We start from the raw sequence: 18265 nt of genomic DNA on the forward strand, positions 1-18265 counted from the left end.
ACCCAGGACGGGGGAAGGATTGGGAAGTGACAAGGTTGTTAACAGCACAAAAAAAAAATCAATAAAAATAATTTTAAAACTATCTTTTAAAAAAAAAGAATGTCAATTTGTATTCAGATAGCCCATCTTAATTAAGCCCTGTCTTTCTTTGAAATACAAACTTTACCAGTTTCTGGGATAAGAACTCACTGTTTGACAAAAATTGCTGGGAAAACTGGAAAATAGTATGGCAGAAACTAGGCATAGACCAACATCTTACACCCCATACCAAGATAAAGTCAAAATGGGCACACAATTTAGATGTAAAGGCTGATACTATAAGCAAAATGGGAGAGCAAGGAATAGTTCACCTGATCAGATTTATAGAGAACAGAAGAATTTATGAACAAACAAGAGATAGAGAACATTATGAAATACAAAATGGGTAATTTTGATTACATTAAATTGAAAAGTGTTTGCACAAAGTCAATGCAACCAAGATTAGGACGAAAGTAGAAAACTGGAAAGAATTTTTACAACCAATGTCTCTAATAAAGGCCTCATTTCTAAAAGATATAGAGAACTAAGCCAAATTTATAAGAATATAAGTCATGCCCCAATTAATAAATGGTCAAAGGATATGAACAGGCAGTTTTCAGAGGAAGAAATTAAAGCTATCTATAGTCATATAAAAAATGCTCTAAATCACTATCGATTAGAGAAATGCAAATCAAAACAGCTCTGAGGTAGCACATCATATCTATCAGATTGACTAACATGACAAAACAGGAAAATGATGAATGCCAGAGAAGATGTGGGAAAATTGGGACACTAATGCATTGTTGGTGGAGTTGTGAACTGATCCAACCATTCTGGAGAGCAATTTGGAACTATGGCCAAGGGGCTGAAAAACTGTGCATACCCTTCAACCCAGAAATACCCCTTTTATGTCTGTATCCCAAAGACATCATACAAATTAGAAAAGGACCCAGATGTATAAAAATACTTATAGCAGCTCTTTTTGTGGTGGCAAAGAACTGGAAATTGAGAGGATGCCCATCAATTGGGGAATAGCTGAACAACTTGTGGTATATGAATGTGATGGAATTCTATTGTGCTTATAGCACAAAATGATAAGCAGGTGGACTTCAGAAAAACCTGGAAAGATTTATACGAACTGATGCTGAGTGAAGTGAGCAGAACCAGAACATTGTACACAGTTACAGCAACACTGTGCGACAACTAACTTTGATAGACTTAGCTCTTTTCAGCAATGCAAGGATCTAAGACAACTCCAAAGGACTCATGACGGAAAATTCTATTATCCACATCCAGAAAAAGAACTATGGAGTCTGAATGACGATCAAAGCATGTTATTTGCTGTCTCACTCTTTTTTTTGTTTGTTTCTTCTTTTGGGGGGGTTTCTCCCATTGGTTCTGATTCTTCTTTACAACATGACTAATGTGAAAATAAGTTTAATATGAATGTATTGTTGTGTACATATAAAGTCTGTATCAGATTGCATGCCATCTTGGGGTAAGGGAAGGGAGGGATGGGGTGAAAATTTGGAACTCAAAATCTTATGGAAATAAATGCTGAAAACTAAAATTAAATAAATTTAAGAAAAAAGAAATACATACTTTATCTACTCAAAGAAACCCCTCACTTAATGCTAATGTCTTCCCTCCATCGAGTATCTCTAATTTATTCTGTCTATATCTTGCTTGTATATAGCTTGTTTGCATGTTGCTACCTCCATTAGAGTATGAGCTCCTTGAGGGCAGGGACTGTCTTTTTCCTTTCTTTGTATCCCTGGTGCTTTTACCAAGTGCCTGGCATACAGTAAATGCTTAATAAATGATTATTGAATGACTGAACCAGAATATAAGCTCCTTTAGATCAGCATCTACTTTGATTACTTCTTTCACATTTTGCACAGCACCTAATAAAGTGCTGAGCACGCCCTACCTAAATACTTGGAGAAAAGTGAAAAAGAATCATTTTTTAAAAGAAGTTCAGTAAATGTCTTTCTCTGATAAATAAAGTATACTGCCCATATAGAGAGTCTTGAGGCAGAGAAGTAAGGATATGCTGGAGCCAGCTTGAATCAGAGCCCGTTGTTAAATTTCTAGTGTATTTATACCTCAAATATTAGCAAACACTTCAAATCAGGGCTTGAGTGACTGTTTTGTTGGTTGTCGAGACTTAGGAGCATAACAGAGGGGGTCTGGGGCAAAGGAAATGTTGATCATCACTTGTAGGTTCTTGATAATGATGTTGTATGGCTCTCCTCCGAAATTCTACTCTAATGGAATGGAGGACACCCTGGGTCTTTGAAGACTATGCTAGTCAAGGAAAAGCTCTTACAAGACCTACCCAAGATGACAGAGTTTCAACTACAAATGCAACTCTATGACTGTCTCCAGAGGGCTAGTCTGTTTGACAGATGAATTACCAGAAGATTAAATACTGGTTAATGAGTTTTGGGGGGGCAATGACCTCTCAGGAAGACAGTTGTCTAAGGCACAGAAGAGCTGTGGTCTGCACCAATGGAAGGAGTGCCCATACTGATGAAATCTTAGACCCCAGAGAAAAATAAAAAGAAGTGTTTCTGGCACAAAGCAGTGGTTGTGGCTTGGCCTAGTACAGTGTAAAACAGAGATACCAAACATGAAGCCTGTTCAGCCAACAACACTCCGGAGTGTGGCTCGAATCACATTAAAATATTATTAGGAAATATAAAATCAATCAATAACAAATAAAAATACTATGAAATATAGATAATGTTAGTATGTGGGGGTTTTTTTTCCTAAGTCAATATGCAGCCTACAAGAATCCTAATGTATCATATAGTGGCCCACATTTCTATTTGAGTTTGATATCCTGGTGTACATAACTAATCTAATATAGCATGTTAGTTAATATACTTTCACATTTTTTACCACAGAATCAAAAAGCAGAGTAAACACTTTAGGAGTGAAGTCTTCATTCGAAATTAGGATGGAATTCATACTTATTTGTCAGAGGAAAGGGCTTCCATTTGGGAAACCGGTGGGGAGGCGACAGAGGGGGAGAAAATAACATTAAAAAAAGGAAGAATATCAATGAAATCTTTTTAAAAATACAGGTGAGTACAGAGTTTGGAAGGGACCACGGAGAAGCCAAATGGTTTTGTTGTAGCTGTTCAGTTGTGTCTGACTCTTTGTGAATCCACAGACCATTCTCCACTATCTCTCAAAGTCTAAGCTCACATTCATTGTTTTCAAGTCACCATCTATCCATCTCATTCTCTATCATCCCCTTTTTCTTTAGCCTTCAATCCATTTTGTTAGTACTATATTTAATACTTTCCCTCCGCAAAAACAAAACAAAACCGTGTAATTAAGTTCAAAGTAACATACACAATTCTCTTCTCTGTTCTTTATATGATGAAATGTCATATTTCCAAAGTCCACATCAAGAAAAAAATTTCTTTGTAAGATTGGATCATAAGATTATCAACTTAGACCTGGAAGAGACCTTTAAGGCCAATAAATCCAATTCCTTAACTTCAAAGATGAGGGAACTAGGGCACAGACATGTTAAATGTCTTGCCAAGGATACCCACAGCTAGGAAGTGACCAAGCCTCAACACTCTATCCTCACACCAACCTTTCTCCTCTATAGATTTTTAGTGGTTATGACATTCAAGATTTTTCTGAGTTCCATCAGAAGTTGAGCACTTGATAAATACATATAGGTCATGATTTTTTATGATAAACTTGAAGAATTATCTTTTTATGGGTTTGGCAAGTTCCAAGAGTCAAGTAGCGTATACAGAGTGTCCCAAAGGTCTGAGTGCAGTTTAAAGCTTTGATAGCCCTTTCACTTCTTAACGCCTTAGCAATCTGGCTTTCATCTCTATGACTATGTCTCCTCCCAAGGTCACTGATGATTTCTTTATTGCTAAATCCCGTGACCTTTTCCAGTGGTTAGCAGTACCAGAACAGAGAATAAAGAGAAAGGCTGGTTAATATAACAGTAATCCCCCAAAGGCTGGCTTATACTACCCATATTCAATTCCAGCTATCTCAGCAATGAATATTCTCTATGCCACCTTCCCCTTGCCCCTCCTCCCTTTACACCATCACCCCATTATAACTTTAAGTGAAATACCTGAAAGAAGTAGGGCCATTGTTGGAAGCATTACACATGTTTGAGAAGCCAGGGTTGCAACTTTTGAGCTCTGGAAGTGAGTGATTAGTCTTTAATTTTTTGTGTGCAGGACTTAAACTAGATTGAGAGTCAAATACGGGTGATCCATTGACTTTGTCCGATGGTAGAGCCATATATTTGCCTTTCTCCTTGGAGGGGTGCTGTGCATCACTAAAACAAATGTCACCAACAGGAGAGTTTTGAAAATCTCCACTGGACTTCATGTTTTGGTTTCTGATATGTTCCGCAGAACTGGATTTATTGCCTAGGTCTGTCAAAACCAGAGTTGTCATTCCAAATGCAGTTTTCCGGTTGATCTTCACTTCTGGATGGCGTTTGACAAAACTATTACAAGGATACTTCATCAAACTGTTGTCACAGCTGACAGAATTATTGGCATCCTCCTCTGCTTTTGCATCTTGAAATGGAAGGAAAAGGTATTACAATATATTGAGGAAGCTAGGCGGATAGAGCCTGGTACTTGGAGTTAAGAATATCTGAGTTCAAATACAGCAGTAGATACTTTCTAGGTGTGTGACCCTGGGCAAGCCACTTAACCTCTGCACATCTCTGTTTCCTCACCTGTAATTGGGATAATAATAGTACCCATTTCCCAGGGCTGTTGTGATAATAAAATGAATTAACATTTGCAAAGCACTTTAGAAACACAAAAGAGTCATAAACATGCTAGCTATTATATTTCATATAGTGTTTTGCTAGTTATTTTTTAAAAAAAGAATTTCTTGAAAAATAACTTAGATCACAAAGTTTACTCCTTGTGTTTCAAATTTAACTTTCAGTTAATAGTAATAGCATTTATACGATGCTTTGGGGCAGCTGAGCAGCACAGAAGATAGAGCAGTAGGTCTGAAGTCAGAAAGACCAGAGTTCAAATGTGACCTCAAGTACTTACTAGCTGTGTGACCAAGTCATTTGACCTCTGCCTACATAAAAGTGGAGAAGGAAACTGCAAACCACACTACAGGATCTTTGCCAAAACAAAACAAAACAACCATGGACAGTATTTTTTAAAATGCTAAAAGATATGACATTGGAAAATGAGGCCCTCATGTCAGAAGGGCTTGGCATGCTATAGTCCACCGGATCATGGAGATGGTCTACAGGATCATGAAGAGTTGGACACAACTGAATGACTGAACAAGGCTTGCAAAATGATTGATGTGTCTTAATTTGTTTGATCCTCACACAACCTTGTTAGATAAATGCTATTATTATATCATTTTACAGATAAGAAAACCGAGGCTGAGAATGGTTAAGACTTGTCCAGGATCACCCAACTGGTATGTATCAAAGGCAAGAACAGAACTCACACCTTTCCTGACTCCAAGTTCAACACTCTATTCACTGTCCCACCTAATAGTTAGCAAAAGGACTATGATTTGAGTTTCATGGTTTCCACAGTCTACTTTCATGGTACCACAGAGGAGATTTACAGAGTTTTCCATTGCCTTTCATTATGTTCCAAGAATCTACATATAACACTGAGCTATTAGCTTCTAGGAACTGGGGAGACTACAGAAATAGCAATAGTGATGTCGGGTTTTATAAAATTCTCTCCAAAGGAGCTGCAGCTGAAACCAGTACAGGTGTTTTAAGTTATTACAGTTCATAAAAGAATAGAATCTGAATGGCATTATAAGCCTTGTTTCTATGAGTAACTGGATTTACAATGAAAGCCTTATTTTAAATAATATGAATATAGATGAATGAAAAGGGCTTTTCACATTTATTAAATATTGCTGAACTGAAAATCAGAGTCTGCCCCGTAATTCCTTGTATCTAAGAACTACGGAACCTGTGTCAAGAACATGTTCTATCAGGATGTTATTCTGATCTATATCTTTGCTGCACAGGCTACCAAAGAAAATGGGAAGAAAGATCATTAGCAGAGAATAAGAATGTTCTGAATGGTGAAGTAAATTTAGAAACCCAAGGTTGCTCTTATCTTAGGACTCTAAAAGCCTCGTAATATTGGAACAAGAGGGTAAGAATTATCAAGGCAGCTTCTACTGAAAGTTGTGAAGTTCTGTGCTCAGCAAGGCCTGCTTCCTGGGCCCAAACACTAAGATGCAGAATTCCAGTCTACAAAGTGTGGGAGAACATAAGTCAAGAATGAACTTGTTCTGTTCTAATTGAGGGGGGAAAATAACAGATTGAGAACACAATAGAATCAGCATCAATGAGATGGGTCTTAATCACAGGTTTCCATGAAGGGTTTTACATTTCTCTCAACACACAAGATTGCAAGTTGCAAAGAGTTATTTTGAAGGATTTCAATGAAATCAGTACAATTGTCTATGTAAAGCTTTTAATAACAAGGGGGTGGGGAAGATAAAGAAGAGAGGAGGAATTTTTCCATTCCACCTGCAAATACATTCTTTTAGAAAACCTCTCTTTCAATTTATAACACTTGGACTGAATAACAAACTAGAAAGTTGCTGAAATCTGCATAAAACAAAGCTTTATTGAATAATTCATCAGAAACAGGGGAGGAGAACAGATGTGATAATCTCAATTTTTGAGATACAAAAGAACTTACTGTTTTAGTACAAGCATGTTTTCCCTCCCTCTAAAATAAAAGGGGGGAAAAAAAACAGGTGCTTACAGATCTCTATGGAGATAGTTTACATGCAGAAATACATATAGTGTAGTGAATAAATACTTGTACGATGGATACTTGCTCAAATTAAGGATAATTCCTTTGAGCTTTCAGGAAGAAAGTATTATTCTTATATTAGGATTACTGAACAGCAGGAAAGGGTAAAATAGATGCTTGACTTTGTATAATTAACAGTCTTGCAAACAGAATGATCAAAGAAACCCACACTCAATCTTACCATTGGGCCTTGAAGTCAAGCAAGCATCACAGCCCTTAGCAGAAGGCTTGTTTATTAGGGTGCAGACAGCACACGTCCATTCCTCCTCAGCTTTCTGAGCAACATGTTCATTAGGATACAGCCCCCTGCTATAGGCCCAGCCAATTAGACTGTTTCTTGTGGGCAGCTTGCTGCAAGATAATACATTTAAAAATCAACATTATAAGCAGATCTACTCTAAATTACTTTGTCCAGAGGTTTTGGATATTTTGGAGACAAGAACAGAAAGATCCTTTACCATGCACATTTATAATTGGATGTGTCTGTAAAATCATGTTTCTTCCTCTTTGTTGTGATTTCCAGGCCTTCCCCCAACCACCTTTATTCAGTTAACTCTCCTCCTTCTGAAATGCACTCAATCCACATATGTCACTCTATCCCGATCCTGGTGGCTGTTAGTGCCCAGTCCCCAGGTCATTCTCCCTTCCTCAGAGTTCAATATCTGGCTCACAGTTCTCCTACACATCCCAATCCTTGTCCACAAACTTGAGGACTTCTAGGTTACATAGAGATGTCCCCTCAAATACCCTTGCTTCCCAGTTCATTGCTCTCAACTCTAATGACTTACACTCAGCGATATATTAAGGACAACCATGACCTCAATCATGTCATCACCCACAAGAGTTCTATCTCTGTAACCCATAACTCTGAAATTCCTTTCTGACCATACAGACTTGTCATTTCAGCTTACCTCTCCTAAATCCCTTCTCAGTCTTCATCTTCAGTCTCTGTTTATCCCTTTCCAAATACAAACTTTAGACCAAGGATGGGAACTTGTGGCCTTCTAGGTCCTTGGGTGCAGCCTTTCGACTGAGTCCAAGTTTTACACAACAAATCCTTTTATTAAGCGGATTTGTTCTGTGAAGTTTGGATTCAGTCAAAAGGCTGCACTTGAGAACCTAGAGGGGCACAGGTGGCCTTGAAGGTTCTCCACTCCTGCTTTATACTGTTCCTGCCATCTGCCTTTTCTGTTCTTGCCCTAGTACTTCTGTGCTGAGTCTCCTAGAAACTTGGGCTCTCTAATTTCAACTGGACCTTCACTGCCAAGAGTCAATTCTTTTACTCTACACTAATCAGTTCTCTTATCTCTCTCCTCACAGAGGCTGATCTAAGCCTTTTCCTCTCCAGTCCCCATACCACCTTTCTCTCTCATCCCTATCAACAAAGGTCTTCACTCACTGAAAAAAATGAACCCACTGTAAGCTCTCTCTCATCCCTAGTGCTATACTTCAAATCACCTTAGCATCATCACCAATTCTCTCCTCCTTCGCTCTTATCAGATGAGGATAAGGGAGCCCTTCTTGCCAACTTCAACTCTTGATTTCTTCTATATCATCTCCAAGAACTTGGCTCTTTAACTACATCTATTCTTCCTCTGATTTTCATTCAGCTTTTCCCTATCCACTCCTTCCCTTTTGCCCAAAAAACATGACTAAATCTCCCCTGCCTGCAAAAATCCTTTACTTGATCCCACCATCTCAAGCTATTGCCCTATACTTTGCCTTCCTTTAATAGCCCAAACACCTAGAAAAAGCTGAGACTTAGATCTACTTTCTCACTGTCCATTCATTTCTTAACCCCTAGCAATCTGTCTTTTGTCTCTATGACTAGATAGAAACTGTTTCCTCCCAAGGTTAGCAATGGTTTCTTTACTGCTAAATCAAACAGTCTTTTCCAGTGGTTAATAATATCAAATATCCCCTCCTGCTAGATACTTTCTCCTCTCGGGGTATTCATGACACTCTCTGTTGTGATTTATTTTCTCACCTATTAGACTAATTCTTCTTGGTCTCCACTGTAGGATCATCATTTGTATCTTGTTCCTTATGCATAGGTGAATCCCAGGCCTATGTCCTAGGTTCTATCCATTTCTCACTATTTTGGTGATATGTAATGCTTAATAATAAAGGCGCATTGACAGATTGATTTAATCATCACTTCTGGAAACAACTATCATCTATATTTAGGTAACTTCTAAACATATATCCAGCCCTTATTCTCTTATCCTCCAGACTCATATCTCCATTTGCCTCCTAGAAATCTCTACTTAGAAGTCTCAAATTCAAAATCCCCAACAAAATTCATTTTCTTCCTTTGTCCTAACTTCACTATTTCTATCAAAGATTCCTCCAACTTTCCAGTCACCTAAGTTCACAACCTTATCTTTCACTTTCACCAAAGTCTTGGCAGTCCCTTCTCTGTAACATCTCTTATATCCATCCCTTTCTCTCCACTTACCCTCCAAGTACCACGGTTTATCCAGTCCCTCTTCACAGGCTTTCACAAACTTTTATAATTTTCTCCAATAGTCAATATCTCCCCTTTCCAATCCATCCTTCACAGAGATTCCAAAATGATATTGCTAGATTTGTTGGTATTTGTCTCACGAGATAGATGTAATTTAGCTGAGGACTGGAAATTAACACAATGACCAAAGTTCTTCCACTTGTTACAGGTGTTAAGCTACCTGAGGACAGGAATTTGTGCCACAAAACTTCCAGAAGAAATATTCTTCTGACGTTATCATGAGGTTATTTTCTCTTTCTCAAAGACCAACTACTGCAGAAGACTCTCCCTGACCCCTGAGCTGTTAGTGCCTTCCCATCTATGGTCACCTTGTGTCTACTTTATATGTATCACACCCGGATGTATATATCACATCTTCTTCATTATAATGTAAGCTCCTTGAGGGCAAACTGTTTCATTTTTGTCTTGGAATCCCCAGTGACTAACACAGGCCTGGCACATAATAGGTACTTAATAAATATTCAGTGGTTAATTTCTTCACAATGAACTAACCAATTTTAGATATATCTTCTTACTAATTCTCTTGGCATTCTTAGGAGGCAGAATTATAAGAAAGTTGTACTGAAGGTGAATATCTTACCTTACATCAATGGACTGAGGATTTTCCTTTTGACAACGAGGGCAGAAATATGTCATTCTGTTATTCTCCCCCAAGCGACATACAGTTATCTTGCTTCTACACTGACCACAGTCAGAACGTTTATACACCTTATAGTGTTTATAAAGAGCTGAGCCTGTTTTGCGGCACTTAAAACAAAACAATTATGTGACTTTATGTTACCAACTAACATGACAGTTGTGTTGCTAAGGAATCAAATTTATAATCTTCAACGTTATTCATAGATATGATATCCTAAAGAGAATTTGAAAAGATCTGCATTTTTTTATCTTTTAAAAAAAGATGTTGGCAAGAGTCTTAAACACCTGTCATTTGACACAATTGCTTCATAACCTTATGTCTTGTTTACATTTCTTGTTCTTTGCTTACAGTCATCTTACTGTCTATAGTGGGATTTTACTTCAAATGCAATGAAGTGTTCTCAAGAGAATTCCATGCCTGGTCACTTTTTGAAAAATCTAATCCTTCTCTTAAGTCTAATTTCAATAACCCAGAAGACATCTTCCTCTCGTGGGCAGTATTTTATTCTAATTTCTAATGCCCAGATCTGGTTTAAAGCATTAAGCTTTTATAGTGCAGTGTAAAGAACATTAGATTTGGATTCAGAAGACCTGGCTTTGAGTTCTGGCTCCACTACTTATTAGCTGTATGACATTGGGCAAATTCCTTATCCCCTTTGTGCCTTAGTTTCCTCATCTGTAAAATGGGGATAATGATATACTGTTAAGGGGGTGAAGGAGCACTGGACTTGGAGTCTAAGTTTAAATACTCCCTCAGACATTTAATTAGCTGTGTGACCTCTCAGCCTCAGTTTCCTTATCTGTAAAATTGGGATAATAATAGGACTTATTTCACAAAGTCATTAGAATAAGAACAGATGTAAAGCAGATTGCAGACCTTAAATCACCATATAAATGCTAGTTGTTTTTATTATCATTATTATTATTACCTACCTTACAGGGTTGTACAGTTCAAATAATACAATGTGTATAAAATTACTTTAATTATAAAGTACTATATAAATGTCAGCAGTTATTAATATCATCACCATCATCTTACACCTACTCTAAAAAACATTCAATACATTTCCAGTACAGAAAGTATTCTGTTTAGGTACAACACATGAACAATTTCAATGCCATTTCAAAAGACATTTTGACAGTTTCCGTCAGATATAATCCTGCTCACAGACTATTTAAAGAGAACACTGTGGCTTTCAATCAGCAGTATGAAATACTGTTCAGCATATATTAACTGAAAATTACACACAGATTTAATATTAATTTGGCAAGGTATTAAAATTTCAAATTTATAGGATGGACAAAATGGGAAATTTTCTGTAACCAGTCTCTCTGGGAGAACACACGAAAACAGAAATACCTAGTAATGAGCCAGGAAGTACTTGTATACTTTTCATTCGATTATGCTAAAAATTGCCAAATGCTCTAAATCTAACCGAGGCCATCCTTTTTTATTCCGGTAAACATGACAACTGAGCACCCAATAGATACACTAACACACTGTGATACTGTTGTATAGTCACTACTAGGGTGGGTGTGTCCAAATGTATTTTTAAAAAGCAAAATATTTTTATTAACTTTATAAGGCAGTATCACCCAATGTAACTTCTTTTTCCTCTACCCCCCTCACCCACAGTAGTTCATTCTACATGAAATGCAAGTAGAGGATAGAACACATAGTTTGGAGTCAGGAAGAACAGAGTTCAAATCCTACCTCTTGCACTTACTAGCTATGTGACTCTGGAAAAGTCACTTAATTTACCTGGCCTCAGTTTCCTTCTATAAAACAAGGAGGCTGGATTTGATGACCTCCAATATTTCTTCTAGCTCCATACCTATGGTCCTTTGAAAGACAATTGGACATAAGGTTCATCAGCCTTGCCATTTTTGGTCAAATACGGACCAACACATACTCTATATGATTTAGGGGAAAGTTGGTTTCTTCCCCTAAAGTAACAATGTTGTTATGAGGTAGCTTTATATTCTCTCCATTAGATGAAAATTTTTGTTGTCAACAAAAATAAAGTTGAATATTTAGATAAGTTCAAACATTTTGCTCTTACCCTATAAAAGAGGATTGTAAAGTCACGTATCATTTTCACAAGGTGACGTATCTGTTCATCTTTTAGCTGAGAAACCTTAAAATGAAGGGAAAATGCTTAAGGATATTTTGATCACGTTTATTATTTTGAAATTTTAAGAAAACACATCAGTAGGATGGACAACGAAGGCTGCTAATTACTTCCTGACAGAGAGGTGATGGATTAATATGCAGAATGAGACATATGGATAATACGGGAATTTGTTTTGCTTGACTATATATGTTTGTTACAAGGGTTTTTTTTTTCCTTTTTTGGAGGTGCATATAGGAGATAAAAAAGTGAAAAAAGTAAAAATCTAAAATATTTAAAGTGCATCAGTAAAATAATTATGCACATGTGGATGATATATAAACATATACAGGTAACATAATATAGCAGACAAATAGATAGGCAGGTTCCAATACTTTCTCTATCCTGACGGGTCATATATTAATTTATAAACACTGTATTCTGAAATGTCAGTACTAAACAGAACACTATTCTTTTAATGACATATTTTATTTATTTTATTTTTCCCCAATTACATATTTAACTTTTTTTTTTAAAGTTCTGAGTTCTAAATTCTATCCCTCTTCCCCCCTACCCCAAGATGGTAAGCAATTTGATATAGGTTCTACAATGTTCAATCATGTAAAAACATTTCCTTATTAGTCATTTTGTACAAGAAGACTTGAATAAATGAAAAAGAATGTAAGAAAGTGAAAAATAGCATGTTTCAGTCCATATTCAAACAATATCAGTTCTTTCTCTGGAGGTGAATAGTATGCTTCATCGTCAGCCCTTTGGGATTGTCTTGGATCACTGTATTGCTGAGAATACTTCAGTCCTTCACAGTTCTTCATCAAACAATATTGCTGTTACTGTGTACATTTTCCTGGTCCTGCTCACTTCATTTTGCATAAGTTCATATAAGTCTTTCCAGGTTTTCCTAAAATCATCCTGCTTGTCATTTCTTATAGCACAATAATATTCCATCATGATCATATACCATAGTTTGTTTAGAACTATTCACCAGTTAATGGGCATCCCTTCAATTTCCAATTCTCGGAATATTATTCTTATAAACAAATATAAATTATGCATTCAAATCTTTAGTGCTCTGACAATATTCAATATACTTCTGTCACTGTTCCCTTACCTGTATAGAGGAGTTTGACCTAAATGAGTTTTAAACCCTTTCCAATGTCAATATCCTATGACCAGTAAGTAATTTTTTTTAACGGAAGAACTTATACATAGACCTGATTGAGGTTTGTTTGGTTTTTTTTAAATAAAAGTCCTAAATAAACTTCAGCATTATCCTTGAAGAATTCATTATATTTGACATGTACTTTCTAAGACTGTTTCAGAGGAAATACCTTCTACTTCATCCTACAACACTCTGAGTTTATGTAGAGATAGAAGAATCTAGATGTCTTTGATGATACCTCTTCTCTCTTAGTTTTCATAACACCCCTGGGAAGCTGTAGTTGCCACACTTCTATTTTATAGAGAAATGAGGAACTTACTCTGCCTCCTGACAGTGTGAGCATGGAAGAGATCCAGGGTTTTTTTTTTTTAATTTTCTTAATACCTAGTGCCCTATACCTTGCAACTTGACTCCAAGGGTCCAGGAAGTTTTGATTCTTCTAACAAATGACTTCTGTGAATTTAACATTGACTGTGAAATGACCTAGTCTAAGGGAGTAAGATGGGACTAGACATATTGATGATGGGCTTTTAGAACAATCTTACTGGAGAAAAGAGAAGAGGATATTCTGTGCTGAACTAAAATATACACATAGGAAGAGAGAATGTCACCACCTCTAACATGTTTGATAAAGTTAAAGGGCTATAGGCTTGGCTTTTGATGCAGGGCATGAAATGGAAATCAGTATATATGCAGTAAGACAACTTGAAATATACAATATGGTGTAGTTAAAAGAGTGCTAGATCTGGAATAAGGAGATCTCTGGTTTCCAGCTCTGGTGGAGACACTAATTAATTCTGGGACTTTGGGCTGGTTACTTATCCTCTTTGACCTTCAGTTTCCCCATCTATAAAATGAAACAATAATCTGGGAATAAGGTATTCTTATAGGGCTGTTGTTAGCAAAGTGCTTAGTCAACCTTACAGCGTATGTAAATGTGAGTTGTTATGCTTATTAATTTACTAACCAAATTCCAAAAGAGAGAATGCACAAAAAATATTTATGGCATCACTTGTTGCAGCAATGAAATGGAAACAAAGAGGAATGGCTGAAGAAGTTATGGTAAATAAATGGAATACAATTGTGCTGTAAGAAATGATGAAAAGTCTTTACCTTAATGAGATATGATTTTAAAAAAAAATCAACATATTCATGGAAAAATTTCAGGTTCTTTCTCCCCCGCATGAATTTCAATAAGAGTAATCTAATTTTATTTTAACTTTGGGAGGTTTCTTTTCCCCTGAGCCTTCTATAATACTTAAACCCAAATGTAGCATGTCTGGCTCCCAGGACACAAGAAACAAATGAAAAATTCAGGTAGTTCAACTTAATAATATGAACTAAGGAATCACAAGAGGAAAGAGGCATTCACTAGGGTGAATATTAAGTTTTGGTGGTTTGTATTTGGAACTGACAAGATTTTAATTTATCTTTCATCTTTACCACTAAATTACATGTAATTATATGACCTTAGGCAAGTCACTAAAGGTCTGGGCCTCAGCAAGGATAGAGTCGGGCTCTAGAGACTCTTCCAGTTCCAACAGTTGGTCTGTGATTCTACCAGCACACGGCTAATATTTTTCATATCATTTAGTTTTCCAAAGGAACCATTTGGTTCGAAGTGGTATTTTCCACGTCAGAGTATCTGTCACAGAGATTTCCGAATAACTGGTGACAGAATTCGAGTGACCTTGGAAAGGGAATTTCAGGTCATTCCTGTTCTTTGCACAGCTCCTAGATGGGGGTTGTCTCATTAGGAGTTATATAACCTATATGTTTTTGTGCCACCAAATGCAGGAAAATATATTAATTGCACAAATCTGCTGTTTAAACTGGAGCTTATTGGCCTCCTTGGTCCTACACAGAAGGGCTGATATTTTAAGTTGAAGATTTCGTTGTAAATTAATCCATCTTACATAGACTTTTTGTTCATTTGAATTTAAAGTTGGTTATTGTTCTTGTTAAATGATTTTTTTAAAAAATAAAACTGGAAATTCAAAATAAAAAAGATGAAAAGGATGGGTTGAAAGAAACTTAAGATTTGCATGAACTGATATAGAGTGAAGTGGGTAGAGTCATGAGAACGACTTATACAGTGACAATGACATAAAAACAAACTTGAAAAACTTAGGAACTCTGACCAGTGTATTGACCAACTACAATTCCAGAAGACTCATGAAAAATGGTACCCACCTCCTGAGAGGTGAAGGAGTGAGAGCAGAATGAGACTTTTTTTAAAAAAAAACATGGTCAATGCAGAAATTTGTTTTGCTTGACTATACAAGTTTGTAACAGAGGTTTTGTTTTTCTTTCTCATTTGGGGGAAGAGAGGAAAAGAAGGATGTTTGCCAATTAAAAAATTAATTTAAAAAATGCGCAGAAGAGAACTAAGGAAAGTTCAGAAGTAAACACTGATAAGTAGACACAGCTCTGAAAGTCACATGTTAAAATCTATTATTTACTTCTAAAAAAAGCCAACTGTATAGAACAGGAATTCTTTTACTTGTATACTTTGTACATGGAAATGTTTCTTTTGTCAATGTTCATTAAATTCAGATTTTTTTTAAATGTAAATAAATGAACCAAATTAAACCAAATTGAATTTTTGTGTTTTACACTACTATGATCTTTGTGACTCCCTGAGACATCCTGACCCTCTTTTTACTGGGGAGTTACTTTTCACACTTAGGATGGCCAGTTCTATCTGTGCTGCCATGACTTTTTTTTTTTGTTCCCTTGACTTTATTCTTAGATTTTATCATCTTGCTTCTCTAATGAAAGCTACTGAGGCAAATACATACCTATTAACATTTTCACTATTTTGCTTTCTTGTGTTTCTATTGATGTTTTCGTTCTCTGTTGCTTTGCAATTTAGTTGTTTGCTTCTTGCTTTTTTGTGTACTTTTTTTTGGGGGAGGGGTGAAATTAGAATCTTCTTTTGATGTGCTTATAATATAATTTAATTTATTATATGCTATTTCTAATAACACTGTTGGTATAGATTCACCTTGCATTTCTGTAGTTGTTTTGTCTATGAGGGATAATCCATTTGTGTTATGAGACACTAAAGACCTTCTTTAGTTCTTTAAGGTCTTCAATCTGAAGACTTTGGTTTGAATCCTAGCTCTGCCCACTTGCTACTTGAGGGACTTTGGGCAATCACTTAACATCTCTGAGGCTCAGTTTCCTTATTTGTAAAATGAAGGAGTTGGATTTAATGGTCTCTTGGGTCACTTCCAGCTCTAGATCAATGATGATTCTATGGTCTGCTGATGAAGCTACTTTGGCTACTTCTGTGGTGATGGGCTCTTCCTATAGTTTCCCATAGTTTGTATTTGATTTCATTCTATAATCATATTTTGTCAAACCTGAAGCTTCTTCTCTGACGTTTGAGCAAAGCAGCTCATGTAGGCTAAAGTTCAGTTTCTCTCTAAAGGCTTAAGCTTGTTAGTTAAAGAAAAACTCTGTTCTCCAATGTTCTCATAACACATTATCTCAGCATTTCCTGCAGGGTCTGTGGGGTATCCTTGAGAGGCTAGGACTACCTAAACTTGTCCCATCTTGAACAATTAAGGTGATCTCATCTTATTCCCCAGCTGCTGCTGAGTCTGCCCTTACCAGTAACCTAAGGATGCAGCTGGACCCATAAAATTCACAAAAGCATTTCTAAGAGATCTAGAGAGGTGGCTGTTGTCCCACCTGGGGCTATGTCCACTTTCTTTGATGTCACCAATAATCTCTCATCTCTATAGGGCTGGCCAATTACGTAATTATTATTCTTTTCTTTGTTCTAAGCTTGTAAAAAAACATATTGCACCCTTAATTCGAGGTCTTCTGGCCAGAGACAGGGCCAGTTGACCCATCCTTATTATCAGGTTGTATGCCCCATTCATAAATGAAATCTTGCTTGGAAAATTACCCTTTCATTAAATTTCACTTATTGAACCTTCCTTTATTCTACTTCACCTAATTTGCATCTGACCAATAACCTGTATAAAAAGTCATAGGGGTAGCAAAGTGCAGCTTCTTCTGTTTTGTTCTGCCTAGGAGCCTGGACAGTTCAATATGGTCATACCCTCCCTCCTTCAGCCTACCCTAGAGTTTCAAATGACACAAACGCCCTTTGGCCTCTTTGGTTGTTCATAGAAATTTCTTTTTTTTTCTTGTTAGTTTCCCCCACCCTTACTGGTGTACTTTTGCTTGTGATGGGGAAGGGGAGGCAATATATCAATTAGAGATGATATCGGCTCTTATTTACTAATGTTCCCAGTTACCCTCTTCTTGCTTCTCCTCACCCTACAACTCTACCTCCAACTCTAGAGGAAGAATTAGCAGAAGTAAAAACTTTGGTAAGTATCCAGAGAAAGCCTTCAATGTCTCACAAGAGGTTCTGAGAGGACACCAAGGATAAAGAAAATATAAAGGGAGAAAAGTATGCTTATTAAGATATCTCTTAAGATTTATTTTCATAGAGCTTTGTAGTCAGTTGGAATCAGTGTGAATACTGGTTATAACAGCTGGATAGATATTAAAGCATTCTGTTTCAATAAGAGGCCAGACTAACATCTTTCAAACCAATGAAGAAAGCAAAACTGAGTCTATGCATTTAATTGACTTACAATAACACAATCTGAATTTAGATAATCTAACAGTCCTAAGTAACATCCTTTTCTCTCTCCTTACTGCAATAAACACTTTGCTACCTGCCCGTTATCAACAAATACTCCCCAGTCTTATGGTGACTGGGTTAAAACAAAAAAAAAAAGACTACCACCACCAAAAAACAGATGTATTCTCATACTTTCTATTAGTAGGGTACTGACTTATTTAACTTTTTCCTTACTAGTAGAAATGTTATTGCTAGCTATGGTCACACAGAATCTATAGTCACAACAGATGATAAACATTAGTGGGCTCATATAGAGACCACAGAGAGTAAGGCATACTTGTCAGACCC

The 18265-nt window shown here is 36.6% G+C and overlaps 1 protein-coding gene across 3 annotated transcripts in view; it reads right to left on the minus strand.

Moving 5' to 3' along the window:
• Positions 1 to 18265, minus strand: part of NEIL3 (nei like DNA glycosylase 3) — a 59536-nt gene that overhangs the window by 8604 nt on the left and 32667 nt on the right. For all 3 annotated transcript variants that reach the window (XM_020997851.2, XM_020997850.2, XM_020997852.2), the window contains exons 5-8: positions 12081 to 12155; positions 9959 to 10125; positions 7033 to 7202; positions 4136 to 4592 (exon numbers count right to left, since the gene is read on the minus strand). In XM_020997851.2, the coding sequence (XP_020853510.1) occupies positions 4136 to 4592; positions 7033 to 7202; positions 9959 to 10125; positions 12081 to 12155 (869 nt within the window). The remainder of the gene's footprint in view (positions 1 to 4135; positions 4593 to 7032; positions 7203 to 9958; positions 10126 to 12080; positions 12156 to 18265) is intronic.

Source organism: Phascolarctos cinereus, unplaced genomic scaffold (assembly GCF_003287225.1).
Source record: "Phascolarctos cinereus isolate Bilbo 61053 unplaced genomic scaffold, phaCin_HiC Scaffold_9;HRSCAF=440, whole genome shotgun sequence".
NCBI classification, from domain to species: domain Eukaryota; kingdom Metazoa; phylum Chordata; class Mammalia; order Diprotodontia; family Phascolarctidae; genus Phascolarctos; species Phascolarctos cinereus.